The sequence below is a fragment of the Hippocampus bargibanti genome, linkage group LG08 (assembly GCF_051943395.1).
Source record: "Hippocampus bargibanti isolate YZ-2025 linkage group LG08, ASM5194339v1, whole genome shotgun sequence".
Classification (NCBI taxonomy): Eukaryota; Metazoa; Chordata; class Actinopteri; order Syngnathiformes; family Syngnathidae; genus Hippocampus; species Hippocampus bargibanti.
The window spans coordinates 6842501-6861809 of NC_142741.1; the positions used below are offsets into that span (position 1 = coordinate 6842501).

The window sequence follows — 19309 nt, forward strand, 5'->3', positions numbered from 1 at the left end:
CGCAGAACCCTCAAGCTTCCTGGCCTCTGGTAGAGGACCCGAGCTGAAATGGGGACAGACACCACCCATGGTGGGTGAGACGAGGATTTATATATATATATATATATATATATATATATGTGTGTGTGTGTGTGCATATATATAAACTGTATATATATATAGTAATACCTGTTTAACAGATTTTTTGTTCGCATTAAAAAAAACATTTTATTCTGCATCCTAACCATGCAGGGAGAAGCTGGTGCAGCAGGAACCAAGGGAGGACCTGGTCTGCAAGGAAATCGTGGACAGAGGGTAAATTGCCAAATTTCGCTTTTTGTGTATATGTGTGTGCGTGTGAGTGAGTGAGATGATTGAAATATTTCAAAGATATTTAAATATTTACAAAAATGACAGAAAAAAACTCACAACGCATTTTTTTTTGGTCCTCTATTAGCTTAATATTAGCTTCTTTTGGGCTGTAATGCCACTTTTAGCCACTGGGCGGTGACACGGTATTAAGAAGAGCAAACAGGAAGTGCCAGCATCATTTTGCTGAAAGAAACTTTTGACTTGTTTTTTCCTAATGTGCAAAACACGTGAACATAATATAAATATGATCGCCGGAAGCCAAAATGGAAATCATGATTACATTTCCATAAATCGCCCAACCCTGTTTGGAAGCTTGCACTTGTTCATTCTATGGTGACATTCACAAGCTGGGATCTTTTTTTTCCCTCCAGGGCGTGTCTGGAAATGCCGGAACGTTGGGACAGAAAGGAGAAGTCGGGTATGCAGGGCCTTACGTAAGCAACGTTTACTTTCGCCTCATCCGACAATGTTGACGATGTCCAAATGTTCACGTTGTTGTTTGCCCTTTTGGTCCTTTAGGGTCAGAAAGGACCACGAGGACCCGGAGTTGTGGTACGAATACTTTTAACAACTCCTTCTGGTTACTTGAAATGGTGATTCCAATGGTATGTATGTGTTTTTTTGTTTTGTTTTTGTTATTGTCATCAGCAATGCGACCTCGTCAAGAAGATCAGAGACAATTGTCGTAAGTGTCATCCGTTTAAGTTCATCGGCACAAGTGGAGGGAATAAGTATCTTTTCATCCCATTATATGTTCAAAATACAGTCCAACCTGGGTTTTCAACTGTACTGTATAATAAAGTCGTTTTATTTACCTTTGTGATGGTCGTTGATGGCTTGATGGAATGGAGTAGCCGTTTTCATCAGCATTAAACACTTGATGAGGAACGTAGCCTTTCACCATCTTGAGGAATGATCCCTTGTTGGTGCTTTCTCTACGATAATTTTACCTTGTTCTTCATCAATTGTGTTCTGTTTAGGTGAGTTGGTAGCTTTTTTGCATCAAGTGTACAGATGGCTTGTGCGGGTTATTTGTGGAGCATGATGGGAATTTTAACCTTGCAGTCTACACTCTGCCTTTGAACTATCAAAGTTGAAACAAGTCCAAATGTTTTCTATCCATTTTGTCACTATCGTCTGCCTGGCTCTTTAATGTTAAAACCACCGCCCCTCATTGCTGCGTTCTTGACCAATCACATGGCTTTAACCGAAGACTAGGGGCGGGGGAATAGAGGACAAAAAAAAAACGTCGGCTACCATTTTCTTTTTTGTAGAATGGCTTCACTCTCTGTAAACCCACCACCCCCGCACTGCTGCGTTCTTGACCAATCATGTGGCGTTAACCGACGACTGGGGGCGGGGAATAGAGGACCAAAACAAGCCGGATATGATTTTCTTGTTAGGGGAACGGGCTCGTTTGCGAACGACATATCACTCATTGTGGCAGCTCCGTGTGTATCCCAAAAAATAGTTTGTATGCCAAGGTAAAATTTGCATACATTTAATGTTCGTAAAGCCAAAAGTTCGTAAGCCAAGGGGTTCGTAAACCGAGGTATCACTGTCCTCAGAAAATCAAAACTTTTGATGGTCTAATACTAGTCTATCACTGCTCACCCTGTTGGAGTCTAATTCCTGTTTCTCTTCTGGTTCGGAGTTCAACAGAGTTTTATGATGAAATACCAGCGGGGATGATAGATGGTGAACAGAAAAGACAGTGAGACCTCAACTTACGAACTTAATTGGTTCCCAGACAGAGTGTGTAAGGCGAAAAGTGTGTATCTCGAAAAAAAATAATTCCCATAGGAAACCATTAAAATGGGAATAATCTGTTCCCGGGTTTCCATAAAATATACTTTTCAACTAAATAAGCCTTAAAACTACACACAACATACCTTATTCTATGTATAACAAATGTGTTATTGTATTGTAATGAAAGAAATACACTGCACTGTATAATAAAGTCACTTTATTTACATTTGTGATGGTCATTGATGGCTTGATGGAATGGTGTTGGAGGTCGAAGGTCAAAAGGAATTGCTGTTTGGAAGGAGAGGCGCATTACATGAGGACTGTAATTAAAGAAATAAACTGTGCTGTAAAATAAAGTTTTATTTACCTTTTTGATGGTCGTTGATGGCTTATGGAAGGAGAGTCACATTCCATAAGGACTGTTGGTAACTTAACCTCTGGTGCTGTTCGGTCGTGTGCTTCTGCCAAAGATCACTCCGCCAGCCGTGGTGGTTGTGTATTATGAAAATAGTGCTTATTATAAGGTTTAATTTTCATAAATTTGACGTTTGTAAGACGAAAAGTTTGTAAGATAAGGTGTTTGTAAGTTGAGGTCTCACTGTACTTTATTCTCGGAAGACAAATGGAGAACATCTCTCGTCGGAGCGGGAAGCCAAGAGCACAAAGCCCGCCTCCTCAAACTCGTTTAAACACACAGCAGTTGATGACATCGTCTCGAATGAGCCTATCAACTACGGACAAGTGTTGGGAGAACATTAGACTGAAAGTTGATACTTGTTACAGTCTGCATACGCAACTAGTTAACTAATAAGCTACATACATACATACATCCATATAGACTAAACTGAACATGAAATAACATAGTATGTACTAAACTAAACATGAAATAACAAGATGTTTACGGATGTGTATAAAAACACTATCACACCCCTTTCCCACTATATTGTTAAAATGTGCACTAATGGTCATGTTTTCGTTCCTTTTTTGTTAACAGCGTGCTGCTACGGTAAGTCGCAAACCCTACCGCCGTTTCCACAAGGATGGGGGGTGGAATTAAAAAAAATGGTGGCATTTGTTAGGCAAGCTGGAGTGCCCCCTGTACCCAACGGAGCTAGCTTTCGTGCTAGACGCGTCCAACGACGTGGGGCGTCCGGCCTTCAACAGTATGCGCGAGGCCACCCTGCGGCTGCTGCGCGGGTTGACAGTGTCGGAGAGCAACTGCCCGCGGGGGGCCCGGGTGGCGCTGGCGCTCTACAACAGCGAGGTGAGCACGGAGGTGCGCTTCGCCGACGCGCTGAAGAAACGGGCGCTGCTGCGCCACGTGGAGGGCCTGCAGACGCTGCAGACCAACAAACGGCGCAACCTGGAGACGGCCATGAGCTTCGTGGCGCACAACACTTTTAAGAGGGTGCGCAGCGGCTTCCTGGTCAGGAAGGTGGCGGTCTTCTTCGTGGGTGGCTCGGTGGGCAACGCCCAGGCCGTCACCAACGCCGCCCTGCGCCTCCACGATGCCGGCGTGGCCACTTTGTTCCTGGTCAAGAGTGACGACAGGGCACTCGCCAGAGCTTTGCAGGTACGTTGGCAACGTTTTGGCTTTTGGGTTTCATTTGGTTTTTTGGGGGGGGAGGTACGGTTTCTCCTTCGCTTGGTTTTCAGTATGGATCATATGGATTTTTGTTTTTGTTTTGCTTGATTTTGGGTAGAATTCATTGATTGATTGATTGATTACTATGGCTTACTGTGGCTTAGCTATTAGCTAGCTAGCTTGCTATCTATTTGAGTTACTTCCGGGTTGAGTGAACGCTGGCGCGTGTGGCTGCCGCTGCTCACCCGCATAAAACATATCCTGTGACTGTAAAGTGTCCGTGAGAGTTTTGAAAGGCGCTTAAAAAATGAAATGTATTATTATTATTACTTATACTGACTTATTCTTTACTTATTAATTACTTATGACTTATTACGTACTTATTTATTGTCTTATTAGCTTACATATTATTTCATTGATTACACATGTATTACTTATTACTTATGAATGACTTATTTATGACTCATTGTGTACTTATTTATTACTGATTTATTACTTAGGTATTGCTTAATACTGATTTATTACTTATTTATTGCTTCTTATTTATTTATTGCTTATTACTTATTTATTACTTATTACTTACGTATTTATTACTTGTTATTTATTTATTACTTATTACTTTTTCATTACTTAGTTATTACTCACATATTACTTGTTGATCACTTATTAAATACATATTTCTTACTTATTCATTACTTATTCTTCTTTTCCTTTCGGCTTTTCCCTTCAGGAGTCGCCACAGCGAATCAATGTCCTCCATCTAACAGTATTATATATTACTTATTTATAACTTACTGCTATTTTATTACTTACTTATTACTTGTTACTTATTGCATACTTAATACAGAGTTATTACTTACATATTACTTATTAATCACTTATTAAAAACATACTTCTTACTTATTACTTATATATTAGTTATTGCTTATTTATTACTTATATATTACTGACTCATTACTTGCTACTTATTTTTGCATACTTATTACTGAGTTATTACTTATTTATTACTTATATATGACTTATTTATTTCTAATTGCTTATTTATTAGTTACTTATTATGGTTACTTATTTTTGCATACTTGTATTGTTACTTATAATTGCATACTTATTATTACTTCAGTATCAGAATCAGAATCTGAAAACCTTTATTCGCCCCACAATGGGGAAATTTTACATATTACTTATTAATCACTTATTAAATACATATTTCTTACTTATTCATTACTTATTACTTCTTTATTACTTATTGCTTATTTATTATTACTTATTGCTTATTTATTACTTAGTTAATACTTGTTAAATAATTATTAAACAATTATTTCTTACTTATTCATTACTTATGACTTATATATTACTTATATATTACTATTTATTACTATTGTTGCGTATTTATTACTTATTAATTACTTATTGCTAGTTACTTATTATTGCATACTTATTACTGAATTATTACTTAGTTAATACTTATTAAATAATTATTTCTTAATTAATTCTTAAATTCTTATTGATTACTTATTTATGGCTTACTTATATATGACTTCTTGATTTATTTGGTGACATGACCTTGTTTTCTTTGGCTTCACAAGGTGAACAACACGGCTTTGGCCCAAGTCATTGTCTTGCCCAACCCAGGAAGCTCACAGTTCGATTCGGTCATGACCAAAATCATGAACTGCCATCTTTGTTTTGGTAAGCCTCAAAGTCACGACGCCTTTCCACCAAAAAAGAGGGGGGGAACAAAACAGATGAGATTAAAATCAGCCATTGTATGGGGTTTTATCGGCAACGTTAGCATTAAGCTAACATAAGCGATTCTGGTCAACTCCTGATGCCGTTTTTCCTGTTTTGCAGACATTTGCGCCCCGGATCAAATGTGCGACTACATCCCACCGTCGCCCGGTCGAGACCGGAGGTCTTTCACCACCGACGTGGACATCGACATGGGCTTTGTGGTGGACAGCTCGGAGAGCACGTACCCGGCGGTCTTCACCGAGATCAAACGCTACATTGCGCACATGGTGGAGCACCTGCAGGTGTCCTCCAGCCCCGAGACGTCGGCCCACCACGCCAGGGTGGCCGTCCTCCAGCAGGCGCCCTACCGCTTCCTACACAACCAGACCAAGTCCCCCGTTCGCGTGGACATCGGACTGACCGAGCACCATTCGGCGCAAGGAATCGTCAACTTCCTGCTGGACAAGACGCCACAGCTGGAAGGCGGACGGGCCTTGGCGGCCGCCATGGAGTGGACGGTGGAGAACGTGTTGGAGAAGGCGCCTTTGCAACGCCCACGCAAGGTGTTGATGCTCTTTGTGACGGGTGGCGTGGAGGAAGACGAGGAGCGGCTGCTGCACGTGGCCACTGACATCAAGTGCAGGGGCTACTTTTTGGTCATCTTCGGCGTCGGCGAGAAATTGAATGCCGATGATGTTCGCGTCTTGGCCCGCATGGCCAGCGAGCCCTCCGACGTTTTCTTCAAGAGGCTGGACACCATCTCGCAGTTTTACGACAAGCACCTGCTCACCTTCGGACAGATGCTGCCCAAGTACATCAGCAGTAAGTTTGTATTTGGATCTCATTTCATTTTTTTGGATATTCTTGCCGCCGTCGCAAGCAGCGGAGACAGATGAGGTGGCTCGGGGATCTGATTAGGATGCCCCCGGGACACCTCCCTGGTCAGGTGTTCGACCCGCTTCTCCTCCATATAGAAGAGGAACCAGATAAGGTGGCTCGGGCATCTGATTTTGATGCCACCTGGACACCTCCCTGGTGAGGTGTTCGACCCGCTTCTCCACATAGAAGAGGAACCAGATGAGGTGGCTCGGGCATATGATTAGGTGGATTAGTCAGGTGTTCAATCCGCTTCTCCTACACATAAAAGAGGAGCATGATGAGGTGGCCCGGGCATCTGATTAGGATGCCCCCTGGACGCCTCCTTGGTCAGGTGTTTGACCCACTACTCCACATAGAAGAGGAGCCAGATGAGGTGGCTAGGGCATTTCATTAGGATGCCTCCCGGACACCTCCCTGGTCGGGTGTTCGACCCGCTTCTCCTCCGCATAGAAGAGGAGCCAGATGAGGTGGCTCGGGCATCTGATTCTGATGCCTCCCGGACACCTTCCTGGTGAATGGTTCGACCCGCTTCTCCACATAGAAGAGGAACTAGATGAGGTGGCTTGGGCATCTGATTAGGATGCCCCCGGGACACCTCCCAGGTCAGGTGTTCGACCCGCTTCTCCTCCATATAGAAGAGGAGCCAGATGAGGTGGCTCGGGCATCTGATTTTGATGCCACCTGGACACCTCCCTGGTGAGGTGTTCGACCCGCTTCTCCACATAGAGGAAGCAGATGAGGTGGCTCGGGCATATGATTAGGTGGATTAGTCAGCTGTTCAATCCGCTTCTCCTACACATAAAAGAGGAGCATGATGAGGTGGCCCGGGCATCTGATTAGGATGCCCCCTGGACGCCTCCCTGGTCAGGTGTTTGACCCACTACTCCACATAGAAGAGGAGCCAGATGAGGTGGCTCGGGCATCTGATTTTGACGCCCCCTGGACACCTCCCTGATTAGGTGTTCGACCCGCTTCACCACATAGAAGAGGAGCTAGATGAGGTGGCTAGGGCATTTGATTAGGATGCCTCCCGGTTGCCTCCCTGGTCAGGTGTTCGACCCGCTTCTTCTCCGCATAGAAGAGGAGCCAGATGAGGTGGCTCGGGCATCTGATTTTGATGCCTCCCGGACACCGTCCTGGTGAGTGGTTCGACCCGCTTCTCCACATAGAAGAGGAACTAGATGAGGTGGCTTGGGCATCTGATTAGGGTGCCTCCTGGGCGCCTCCCTGGTGAGGTGTTCAACCCGCTTCTCCTCCACATAGAAGAGGAGCCAAATGAGGTGGCTCGGGCATCTGATTAGGATGCCTCATGGACGCATCCCTGGTGAAGTGTTCGACCCGCTTCTCTACATAGAAGAGGAGCCAGATGAGGTGGCTCGGGCATCGAATTAGGATGCCCCTACGGCATGAAGACCCTCGGGACAACCCAGGACACGCTGGGGAGACTATGTCAGCCAGCTGGCCTGGGAACGCCTCGGGATCTGTTAGGAAGTGGCTGGGGAGAGGGAGGTCTGGGCTTCCCTAGTGAAGCTGCTGCCCCCACGACCCCACCCCGGATCACCGACAGACAATGGATGGATGCATAGATTGGATATTTGACATTTTTCGTTCTTTCCATTGTCCTATTTTTCAGCGTCTCGCGTATTTTCTGACTAACGGCGTTTGTCTTCTTTTGCAGTTGAAAACGCTTTCTTCATGTCCCCCGAAGTGTCCAAAAACTGCAAGTGGTTCCAGAGCGACCAACCCTTAAAAAACCCTTTCACCACTTCGCCACACCAACCCCAGTCAGTTTTTTTTCGTATTTTTGCTTCATCTGCGACATATATTTTAGGGGTGGGCATGATCAGCAAAATTTTCATCCATTTTCAATTTTCAAAACTTTATCCGCAGGAGCCAAACAAAACATCACCAAAAGCAGCAAGAAACTCATCCAGTCAAGCACAAAGGTAAGCTGCCATTTTTTTTGCTAGCTTACAGAGCTAACGTCTTCCATTACTCAAATTCTGTACTGCCCCGTCCCGCAACCTCCATTTTGGTGCTCAGTGGCGGACGCGGAGGAGCTTCACGTGTCCAACGTGACCCGCAACGGCTTTCGTTTGCGTTGGAGCAACCCGGACCCGAAAAATTTCATATACTTCCAAGTGACGGTGACGCGACTGCACGACCACGCCTTGGCCGTCAAGACCAACGTGTCGGCGTCCGAGTTTTTTGTGGACAAGTTGGAAAGCGGGCAGACGTACCACACTCTGGTGACGGGCCACGGCGTGGACGGACACGTGCTGGCCACCCACAAGGGCGTCGTCACTACTAGTCAGTTGGCAAAATCGGCGCCGATTTGAACGATCGCCGTTATGAAGGTGACATTTTATTTTATTTTATTTATGCTTGTGTCACGGATAGAAGCGATGGCGCAGCGGCCGTTCATAAACAGCCGGGTCGTCACCGCTCCAGTCAACCAGCCACTGGACAAACCCGACACAGGTAATGAAGCATTCATTACCTGTATTTTAAAACTTTTTCCATGTATAAGGCGCACCGCACTATAAGGTGCACCTTATCATTGAATGAAAAAAACTTGTCATATTTTCCGACATATAAGGTGCAGAGGAGTATAAGGCACATCTCCCCCCCCTAATGAATGGTGTCTTTTCAAACTTTTTCCATATACAGTAAAGTCTCGTTATATCGATATCGGTTATATCGATAGTACTGCTTATTACGATACTATTTCTATGAACGCAAGGAGAAAATTTACATGCCGCAGGATCGGATATATCGATAGTCCGGTTATATCGATATTTTTTCCCGACTCCCGAGAATATCGGTATAACGAGACTTTACTGTATAAGGCGCACTGGACTGGAATATAGGGCGCAACTCCAATGAATGAAAAAAGTTTTCCAAATATAATCTATAAATACCGTATTTTCTGGTTTGTAAGGCGCACCACCATCGAATGGTGTATTTTCAAACTTTTTCCATATATAAGGCTCACCGGACGATCAGGTGCACCTTCAATGAATGAAAACAAGTTTTACAAATATGATATATAAATACCATATTTTCCGACATACAAGGCGCAGAGGAGTATAAGGCGCACCCCCCAATGAATGGTGTATTTTCAAACATTTCCCATATGTAATAATATTAATAATAATAATACATTTAATTTCTAAGCGCCTTCCAAAACTGTCAAGGTCACTTTACAGTCACATGATAAGTTTTTTTTTCTGTGGGTGAGCAGCGGCAGCCACACGCATCAACGTTCACTCAACCCGGAAGTAACTCAAATAGATAGAAAGCTAGCTCGCTAGCTAATAGATAGTCGCTAATAGATAGCTACCTCGCCAGCTAGATAGCTACATAGCTAAACGATAGCTAGCTAGATAGCTAGCAAGCCAGCTAACCAGCTAATAGATAGCAAATAGATAGCCAGGTAGATAGCTTGATAGCTAGCTAGACTGTCATAAGGTAAACTAGTTCGGGCTCTCGGCGCACCGGACTATAGGGCGCACCTTGAATGAATGAAAAACGTTTTGTAAATGTAATATAGAAATATAGAAGAATTTTCCAAATATAAGGCGCTAAAGTAGAGACTGGGGTTACACACTACTTCAACTGGGGGGATGTTGTCAGTGGCTGCTGACAGTCGTTGCCAGACCTGTTGTGGCTCAATATGACGTCACATAAGGCGTATAAGGCACAGGGTCATTTTTAAGAAAATCAAGGTTTTTGGGTGCACCTTATACACCGGAAATTGCGATAATATTAACAATTACAAGACAAATGTGAGAGAGATATACTTTGTTCCAATGTGTGCCAAATTCACAGTGTTGGAGCCTGAGCCTGAAAAGCAGCAAGTGAACACGGCGGAGTTCCACCCGGCTCCTGGTTAGATCCCCTCAAGTTTCCCTTACTCAACATGAATCATCATAATCACAACCTTCTGATTTCAACACCAAAATCGTATTTGTTTGATCAACAGCGGCCTCCACCGCCGCAGACATTTGCCAGTTGCCCAAGGAAGAGGGCACCTGCGCCAAATTCGTCCTCAAGTGGCACTACGATGCCCCTAGCAAGACTTGCGCTCGCTTCTGGTACGGTGGCTGCGGCGGCAACCAGAATCGCTTCGACACGCATGAACAGTGCGCCAAGGCTTGCGGGAAACCAGGTAGCACACACACGCATGAAAAATCCTTCGGAATACATTTGGGAATTTTGGGATGGGCGTCACGTGACCTCGTCCGTTTGTCTGCAGCGTCCGTCAAGCCAGCGGCGATGGCTTCACTAAGCACATAGGGGACGGATCGCACCCGTGGACAGCCTTTAGCCGTCTTTTGAGGACAACTCGCCACACTGGTCATACTGTACGAATGGAGGCTGCACTGGATTCCACACCAATGGACTTGACCCCCTCCCCCAAATATATGATCATGTCATTTTTTTTTTATTTCACCCTCATTGCAAATGAAGAGTAGCAGCAATTGCCGCATGAATTGATTTTATGTCATTGTTGTTTTTTTTTTTAATCGACTGGTGCTACTCAAAGTGTTTGTTTTATGATGTGCATTTTGTTTCGTAACTTCATCAGATCGTCCGTGGTGCAGATTTTTCAAGCGATAATGTACTTTTTATACATTCGGGTATTAGCATGATTCACTTGGCCAAGCTTCATATGTTCGTTTGCACACTCTACATTCACTAATTGGCTTTTAGCTTGTTATTTTGATGCCGGTGTAATTGTTTTTTTGTTTTTTTTTTGGCCGAATTCGCACACAAAAGACTCATATAAAATTGCTTGCGAAATGCCGGAATGCAAAGCCATGAAGTGCACTTTGTGATCCACCGCCTCAAACAGACCAAAGCAATCTCAAGATAGAATGTATTTGTTGAGCTCTCTTTGTGTTTTTTAGGTTTCATTTACTGAATCTTGCGTTTCATTGGACTAAAGAACACAAAATAAAACTGACTTTCTAATAAATATTCACCTTCTGGTTTTTGTTCCGGTGTGTGTGTGTGTGTGCGTACATACATAGCATGCACAAAAGCATAACATACACACACGCATGCACACGCGCAGAGAGAGAGAGAGAGAGAGAGAGAGAGAGAGAGAGAGAGAGAGAGAGAGAGAGAGAGAGAGAGAGAGAGAGAGAGAGAGAGAGAGAGAGAGAGAGAGAGAGAGAGAGAGAGAGAGAGAGAGAGCTACATGTATACATATCAGTGACGTGCGGTGAGGTTCGTGGCTGGTGAGGCACTGACGTCATCACAGTCAGATTTACAAACAATGAACTCCACAGAGTAGCTTTTTCACCATTTGATTGGCAACAGTTAACGTGTTTTGTTTAAAATGCCATGTCAGCATTCTTTATACAGTGAGACCTCAACTTACGAACGCCTTATAATACGAACTTTTCATCATACGAACGTCAAATTTATGAATATTAAGCCTCATAATAAGAACTATTTTCATCTTACGTATACATAAATACATAATCTTCTGCGGAAGAACACGAAAGCACACGACCTTCGGCTCTGGCGGAGTGATTTTCGGCAACCGAACAGCGCTCCAGCCGACGCTACTTTGCACACCCCCTCTCATTGAATGCTCAGTCAATGATATATATATATATATATATATATATATATATATATATATATATATATATATATATATATATATATATATATATATATATATATATATATATATCTCACACTTCTAAAAAGTCAAGCCAACTAAATTTTTCCAGCCAAGTGAGTAGCAGATTTTAATTTTTTGGACTAAACCATTTTTCCAGATGTTTCACCTCTCGGGATGTTGAAATACTTGCGCAATAAACTCCTCGTTTCCTGTCTTATTCCCCATTCAGTTAATATCTCAACTCTGGCTCGAAAGTCCGAAAAGAAAAATCACTTTTAAATTGGTGAGTGCTTACCGTGAAGAAAAAATGAAGGTGGTTTAATACTTGGGGCTGCTTTGCTTCTGCCGGCGTTGGATACGACGACATCTCAAGAGATTCCATCCAATTTGGAGCAAAACGTGCTGCCCGGTGTAAGAAAATTTGATCTGAGTCGTAGGCTACAGCTAGTCCCTGTGGAATAAAAATAAAAAAAATAAAAAAGACACTTAAAGTGTGTTCGATGGGTATCGCTAACACTCGCTTGAATGAACATTGGTCATATGACCAAAAAGCACCAAATGATGCCACAATGGACAATTTCAAGGTGACACATCGCAATGCAAACCCTAACAAGTTGAAAATACTCAAAATATTAGTGGCAACTGATTACGTCATTTGAGTAGTGAAAATATATTTTATGAGTTAGGTTGAACTTAAAAAATATACCTTCAGTTACTATTCTCTTAACAACACTGCTGTGTCTTTCAACAGACAAGAGACGTTTCAAGGACAACCGACGTCACTTTTTTGTTTTTTAACTGACACCAGAAAAACATTTTATAGCATCTCAAATACCCAAAACACCAGTATGATATTTTTAGTCAAATGCAAAACACCAGTAAAAATGACTTGAAGTGTCCAAAATCTGCAAAAAATTGAGCTGCGAATTGGGCATTTTCAGAAAGTCCCGCCCCCTTGTTCGTGACGTCACGCCAAGACGTCTTGCATTGCTAGTGAATCAAAACAATGGCTTCAGATTCGGAGAATATGCTTTTTTGTTAAACATCCAGTTATGAATATGATTCAAATAGTTCTGAAGAGGAAAACATGCATGTTTGCAATCGATTAAAGAATTTATTTGTGCCATTTTGAGGCAACATTGGGGGAAAATCTCTCACCCAAAAAAAGAGGCACAAAATGGCGACATCCTGTGGCCACCTCGGTTTACACAGGCTGATAAATTCCTTATATGGCGCTTGGACGCCCTCTTCTGGCCTTCCTGGTGGCTTTTGGGTGCAACACGAGGTCCTGAGACCAAACAAGTACAGCAAAATACATTGACGTGATGGAAGGACCGCTACAATGCGTCTTTTTTTACGGTCAAGGGCGGTCCTTTAGTGACGTCACGTACGGACTCGTCACTAGCTAGCTAGCCATCCGCTATACAGCCAGCTAGATAGCGTCTTTTCCTTAAACATTTGGGAGTAAAAATAATTAAATACATAAACACCACTAATCATAAATAAGCAAAGAAAATAATTCATTTCATTTCTAAGCGCCTTTCAAAATTCACAACTCAAAGAGAAAGAAAGCTAGCTAGCTAGCTATCTAGCTAATAGCTACATAGCCTCAGTCGCAAAGATGACCACGAACTAGCATCTTTGCTAGCTTGTAAAAGGCGGCAAGTGCCCCAAACTGACTTTCCAATTCTGCTGTAGCCAAAAACACAAGAAGACAAAATATTTCTTTTCTGTGCACCGACTACAGCATTGATTCACTGGGTCCTTGTAATATTAAATAATTTTGTTTGTCTTCCCATCTTAACAGCGTTTTGCCATTTACATAAAGGACTACCGACAATTTTTTTTGTTTCCTAACTGACATCAGAAAAACATTTTATAGCATCTCAAATACCCAAAACACACAGGCTGATACTTTTAGTCAAACGCAAAACACCAATAAAAATGAGTTAGTGTCCCAAAATTACTTCAAAATGACCTCGGAGATTCCAAGTTTCAGTAGGTCCCGCCCCCTTGTTCGTGACATATCAATTCGAGCCGTCAGGACTCCAATGTAGCATCCTAGAAAATGCACAAGATGGTGCCCAAGTCCCGTTGGAAATGGACTGATTTGTCTGCTGGGAATTTGTGTCAACTAGTATCAAATAGTAGTATTGGTGCAACACACAATGATTCACCATCGCGTTATTTATGTGTTTTCCTTCTAATTTCGCCATCAACACGATGTTTTCAGACCAAAGTACCCGAAATGCATTGTGTGCCGCTTTCTCGGTCAGGGGCGTTCCTGATGTGAAGTCACATCAGGCATCGTCATCAACTCGAAAACAAGACTTCCTGAATATTCAGCGTGAGTCTTAAAAGTAAAATATAGCTAAATGCGGTGGAATCATTTGAAGTCATTTTACAAATTATGGACACAACTTGTCCGGGATTGTCGGTTGTCCTTCAAGTCATTTTTATTGGTGTTTTGCATTTGACTAAAAATATCAGGCTGCGTCTTTTGGGTATTTTAGATGCTATAAAACGTTTTTCTGATGTCAGTTAGGAAACAAAAAAACTGTGTTGGCTGTCCTTTAAAAGATATCAGTGAATGACAGCATTTAACTAATTAGTATTGATGCACTGCAAATAAAAAACGCATTACTGATTCAGAAAACTAAATAGTATATAGTTTTTTTTTTTTTTTTTTTTTCACAAAAATAAATCTGCTTTTGAGTTTACTGACCTTAATGACTTTGAGTCAGTAATACTGTTCGGGTTTACAATGTCTGACGATTAGCAATAACCGCTAACGATCCTTCAATGTGTTTTATTTCTCGCTCTGTTGCCCCAAGCCAAAGTTGTAAAGCAGCCCATGCGAAGCCGCCCTCAAGATGACTCACGCTGCTGGCATCGCGTCTTTCCAACCAGAGCCAGAAATTACTTTTAAAGACACTTTCACATTCGAGCAGCGGTACGCCGACATGTTGAGCACGCTCTTCCTCCCACCCACCACTTTTCTGTGGCTCCTACCGGACCCTCGCAGCCTCCCCTTGTATGCCTTCTTGTGCTCCATCGTTTTCTCATCTCCGCTCTCTGTCGGATTCTCCCACGTCCTCCCACGTGTCTCGTGTTCGTGACTCATCGTGTTGGCCACATGGAAATTTTTTTCACTGGTCGGATGTGAGTCTGAAACATGAAACAACTTCCAAACACAGGAAGACTGATAAACGGGATCTTTTTTCGCCATATTTAAAAATACATTAAAAACTAATAATTTTCTGGTGCTGGACATTATTTGAGTAATTTTAGCAAGCTAGTTTTTATTCGTACTTTACTTTCAAATTTATTTGACTCATTTGTAAATGTTGTGATTTTTATAATATGAAGGACATCAGAGTAGTTGTTCTAATTATTCTATATTAATTGTTCTTAATTTGTGTGTTTTTTTTTTTTAATTTTATCGCAGTTCGATGTCGCCCCTGGTTGACGTCGTCACCTGTCAGTCAAACGACGACAACATGGCGCCAATAATAGCACAAGAGCGCCCTCTGACGTTTTTCATTTGAAACACAAAAATGGACTCCGGCTCAAACCATCAAGTGGATGGAGGTCATTTATTTATTTATTTTTAGGTGTTAAATGAGCGATGTCACGACTATAGTCGTGTCTATTTAAAGGATACTGACACTTTTAATCAGACGAATAAGAACAAAATAACACTTGACGTAGTAGTTGACGTCTTTGAGTGGAGTTGACTTCCTGTGTATATACGTATTATTTTGCCCCCCCCCCTCCATTTTGACATCGTTTATTTTTTTACTGAGATTCGTGTGTTTATAAAACAATTTTTGGATACTTTTTTGTGTTGATCAAATCTTGATATTTTCAAAATACGATCATAATATTTTCACTTCAATTTTTTTTCTTCTAAACATGACATTTTTCTCGCGAATATAGAAAAACAAAATATACGCAGCAAGAGGTCCGTCTTGAACACTTTTTGTATTGATCCAAAGTTGATATTTTAAAATATGATCGTAATATTTTCACCTAGGTTTTTTGTATTTTCTAAACATTACCATTTTAGCTCCTATAGAAAAAAACATGCAGCAAGAGGTCTGTCCTGAACACTTTTTGTATTGATCTAAAGTTGATATTTTAAAATGCGATTGTAATATTTTCACCTAATTTTGTGTGCTTTCTAAACGCTACAATTGTTCATTCCTATTGTTCGCTACAATTGTTCGATTGATGGTGACATTCTCCAAATATAAAGTACGATAGCAATATTTTCAGCTAGTTTTTTTTTTTTTTTTTTTTTGTAAATGATGCAATTGTTAGCTCTTAAAGGACAACCGACGCCTCCGGACAAGTAATGTCCATAATTTGTAAAATCACTTCAAATGACTTCTACTGAGCGTATTTTACAAAGATTCCATCGCATATAGCTATATTTCATGTTTTAAGACTTGCGCTGAATATTCAGGAAGTCTTGTTTTCGAGTTGGTGACTGAGAAAGCGACACACAATGCATTTTGGGTAATTTGTTTGGTATGAAAACATCGTGTTATCCATGTTGAAGGCGAAATTAGAAGGAAAACATAAATAACGCAATGGTGAATCATTGTGTGTTGCACCAAGACTACTATTTGATACTAGTTGACATAAATTCCCAGCAGACAAATCAGCCCATTTCCAACAGAGCTTAGGTGCCATCTTGTGCATTTTCCGGGAGCTACATTGGAGTCTCGACGTCTCAAAATGATATGGAAGGAGTTCTTTAATCGATTGCAAACATTTATGCTTTCCTCTTCGGAACTATTTGAATCATATTTATAACTGGCTGAGTAACGAGAAAGAATGTTCTCCGATTTTGAAGCCATTGTTTTGATTCTCGAGCAAGGCAGGACGTCCTGGCGTGACGTAACGAACATGGGGGCGGGACCTTCTGAAACTCGCCATTTCCGAGGTCATTTTGTAGTACGTAGTTTTGGACACTAAGTCTTTTTTTATTGGTGTTTTGCATTTGACTAAAAACATCAGCCTGCGTGTTTTGGGTATTTTAGATGCTAGAAAATGTTTTTTTCTGATGTCAGTTACGAAACAAAAAATGGTGTCGGTTGTCCTTTAAAGAAAGCAAATAATATAGGCAGCGAGAGGCAATCTACATTTCAAAACAAACATTCCCAACATTACCCAGATGGATTTTAATCGTCATCAAAACGTGTCAATTTGTTTGGGTGCATCGTGTTACCCGGCGGCGATATAAACAGCTCCAGCCAGCCGGAGCCCGAATGGGCTCGTCTTTCAGACGACCTCGCCGAATTTAAAAAGTCCCCCAAAACTAACCTTGGTTTCGTGTTGTAGGCGTTTGATGTGGTTGGCGACCCCACAACAACTGTTCCGTAAGGCCCACTTTCGACGATTGCTTTCTGGAAACTTTTCCACTTCACTTCCGGAAACACGTCCATGTTGAACCGGTGACATGTGTGCGTCTTCGGGTCGCCTGGTACGCACCTGCACATTATTTTGTTAGGATACGGGCTGGGAGTTCTTCCCAGTTCATTTCGGAAGGGGCAAAAAAATTAAGCACAACGTGACTTGACATTACGGAAATCAAGACATGATATAAAAAGAAAAACAATTGTACTTCAAGCCTTCAGATTGCTTCCTGGTGTGTACATAAGTTAATTCTGTTTTGAAAAAAACAAACATTTTTTTTGGTCATGTCTGAGGCCCCATCAAATGTATCTGGCTAATACACTAATAGCAACTGCCCAGGGGCCAAATCTGGCCCACCACACCATTTTATATGGCCCACAAAAGAAAATCAAACATGTTAACTTCCATGATTGAGTAAAATCTCTACTCACATCTAATAAATAAGAAACATACTTTAGGCATTTTCTGATGACCATAACAGTAAAAATGTGTCCACTCCAGTGCCAGGGTTTTTGTCATTTTCACTCAAATGGCAGGACCCACAGAATATTAAGTTTTAGGACGACATCAACATTCAATTCAGCGTAAGCAATCTTACACGCTCTAGTTTCATAGTCTAGTTCAGAAAAAAAGAGTTAATTCCTAAATTGGGTCTGGAGTTATCTGAGCTTGAAATGGGGCAGCTGTCCAAAATACAATGCAATACATACTGGTCTCTATAGGGCTTTAACAATAGCTGAAGCTGGAACTAAGCGCTAACATGGAAAAAGGGGAAATGCTGCCTCCTTCTGGAAAAGAAAAAAAATATTGCCAGAGGCCACAGCCAGCGCTTTATCACCACCCAAGCATAAAAAAAAACAAAACCCGAACAAATTCGGGAATGGCGCTCCATGTCACACTTTTAAAATCCCGAATAAATTTGGGAATGGCAGTGAATGAATAAAATATGATTTCAGTCGTAACAGTCCTAAACGGTAACTAAAATGCGGCCCACGACTACAATTAATTTGAAATCTCTGAATTACACGTTGTACAAATCTTTACGAAAAAAGTCAAAAGTTCAGCTTTCTAAAAAAAATTGGAAATTTCTCCATTGTGAGGCAAATAAAGTTTTTTTTTTTTCATTTTGAATCATCCAGTGGAATATGTTTATCCATTTGCGGCCACGTGTCACGAGAAAGCAAATTTAGTCCAAAGCTGGTGAGGAGTCGGGTAACTTCTCACGCTGCCGCCGCCGCCGCTGGCATGTGCACCGTCAAGAAGGCTTGCGGTGCTTGTTCAACACATGGCCTAGCGCACACGGGCCCCATACGCACCATTTCGTCCGTACACAGAAACACAATGACTATGTATAGACTAAAACGTACTTTTTTCAAATGTCAAAAGATGCACTGGGAGAAATGTGAGAAAGGGCAGCACCAGTTCCGAGGGACATCAAAACACAAATTTGCAAAGTTGAGAAACGATTTTGACGAACGAAACGAGATCAGGTGGACATGTCAATCATGAGACCACATGGGGAAATGCGATCACGATTCGGGTATGTTGTTTGTTTATCTATTTATTTGTTTATCATTTACTTGTTTGTTTATATTTATGATGTATTTGTTATTTATTTATTCATATATATTCACATGTTCATTTATTTATTTGAGTTTGGGTGTACATAATTATTAATTTATTTATATATTATTATTATTCAGAAATTGATATATGTATTTATTTATATATTTATTTAGTAGTTCATTTGTTTATATTTATTTATTCATAGATTCATATCTTTAGGCGTTTGTTTATATTTATTATTCATGTGTTCATTTTTCATATAAATTCATATATTTATTTATTTATGCGTTAGGTTGTTCATAATTATTAATTCATTTATTATTTATTATTATTCATAAAGTAAATATGTATTTATATATTTTTTGTTCGTTTGTATATATGTA

The 19309-nt window shown here is 41.4% G+C and overlaps 1 protein-coding gene and 1 long non-coding RNA gene across 3 annotated transcripts in view; one reads left to right on the forward strand and one right to left on the reverse strand.

The window, feature by feature from the left end:
* Positions 1 to 11276, forward strand: part of LOC148894468 (uncharacterized) — a 62153-nt gene extending 50877 nt beyond the window's left edge. The window contains exons 57-71 of the mRNA XM_089002923.1: positions 232 to 294; positions 723 to 785; positions 871 to 903; positions 1000 to 1036; positions 3095 to 3106; positions 3180 to 3673; positions 5272 to 5374; positions 5537 to 6238; positions 7974 to 8079; positions 8186 to 8241; positions 8339 to 8605; positions 8696 to 8776; positions 10127 to 10186; positions 10281 to 10466; positions 10554 to 11276. Coding sequence (XP_088859049.1) covers positions 232 to 294; positions 723 to 785; positions 871 to 903; positions 1000 to 1036; positions 3095 to 3106; positions 3180 to 3673; positions 5272 to 5374; positions 5537 to 6238; positions 7974 to 8079; positions 8186 to 8241; positions 8339 to 8605; positions 8696 to 8776; positions 10127 to 10186; positions 10281 to 10466; positions 10554 to 10594 — 2304 coding nt within the window. The 3' untranslated portion in view covers positions 10595 to 11276. The remainder of the gene's footprint in view (positions 1 to 231; positions 295 to 722; positions 786 to 870; positions 904 to 999; positions 1037 to 3094; positions 3107 to 3179; positions 3674 to 5271; positions 5375 to 5536; positions 6239 to 7973; positions 8080 to 8185; positions 8242 to 8338; positions 8606 to 8695; positions 8777 to 10126; positions 10187 to 10280; positions 10467 to 10553) is intronic.
* Positions 2303 to 19177, reverse strand: LOC148894471 (uncharacterized). 2 transcript variants are annotated; one of them, XR_016115810.1, is made up of 4 exons: positions 17268 to 19177; positions 14929 to 15104; positions 12232 to 12387; positions 2303 to 2388 (listed from the first exon to the last, which is right to left on the reverse strand). It is a non-coding gene; the product is annotated as an uncharacterized LOC148894471 (long non-coding RNA). The 2 variants fall into 2 exon arrangements; XR_016115809.1 differs by having other exon boundaries at positions 14929 to 15120.
* Positions 19178 to 19309: the final 132 nt, after the last annotated feature.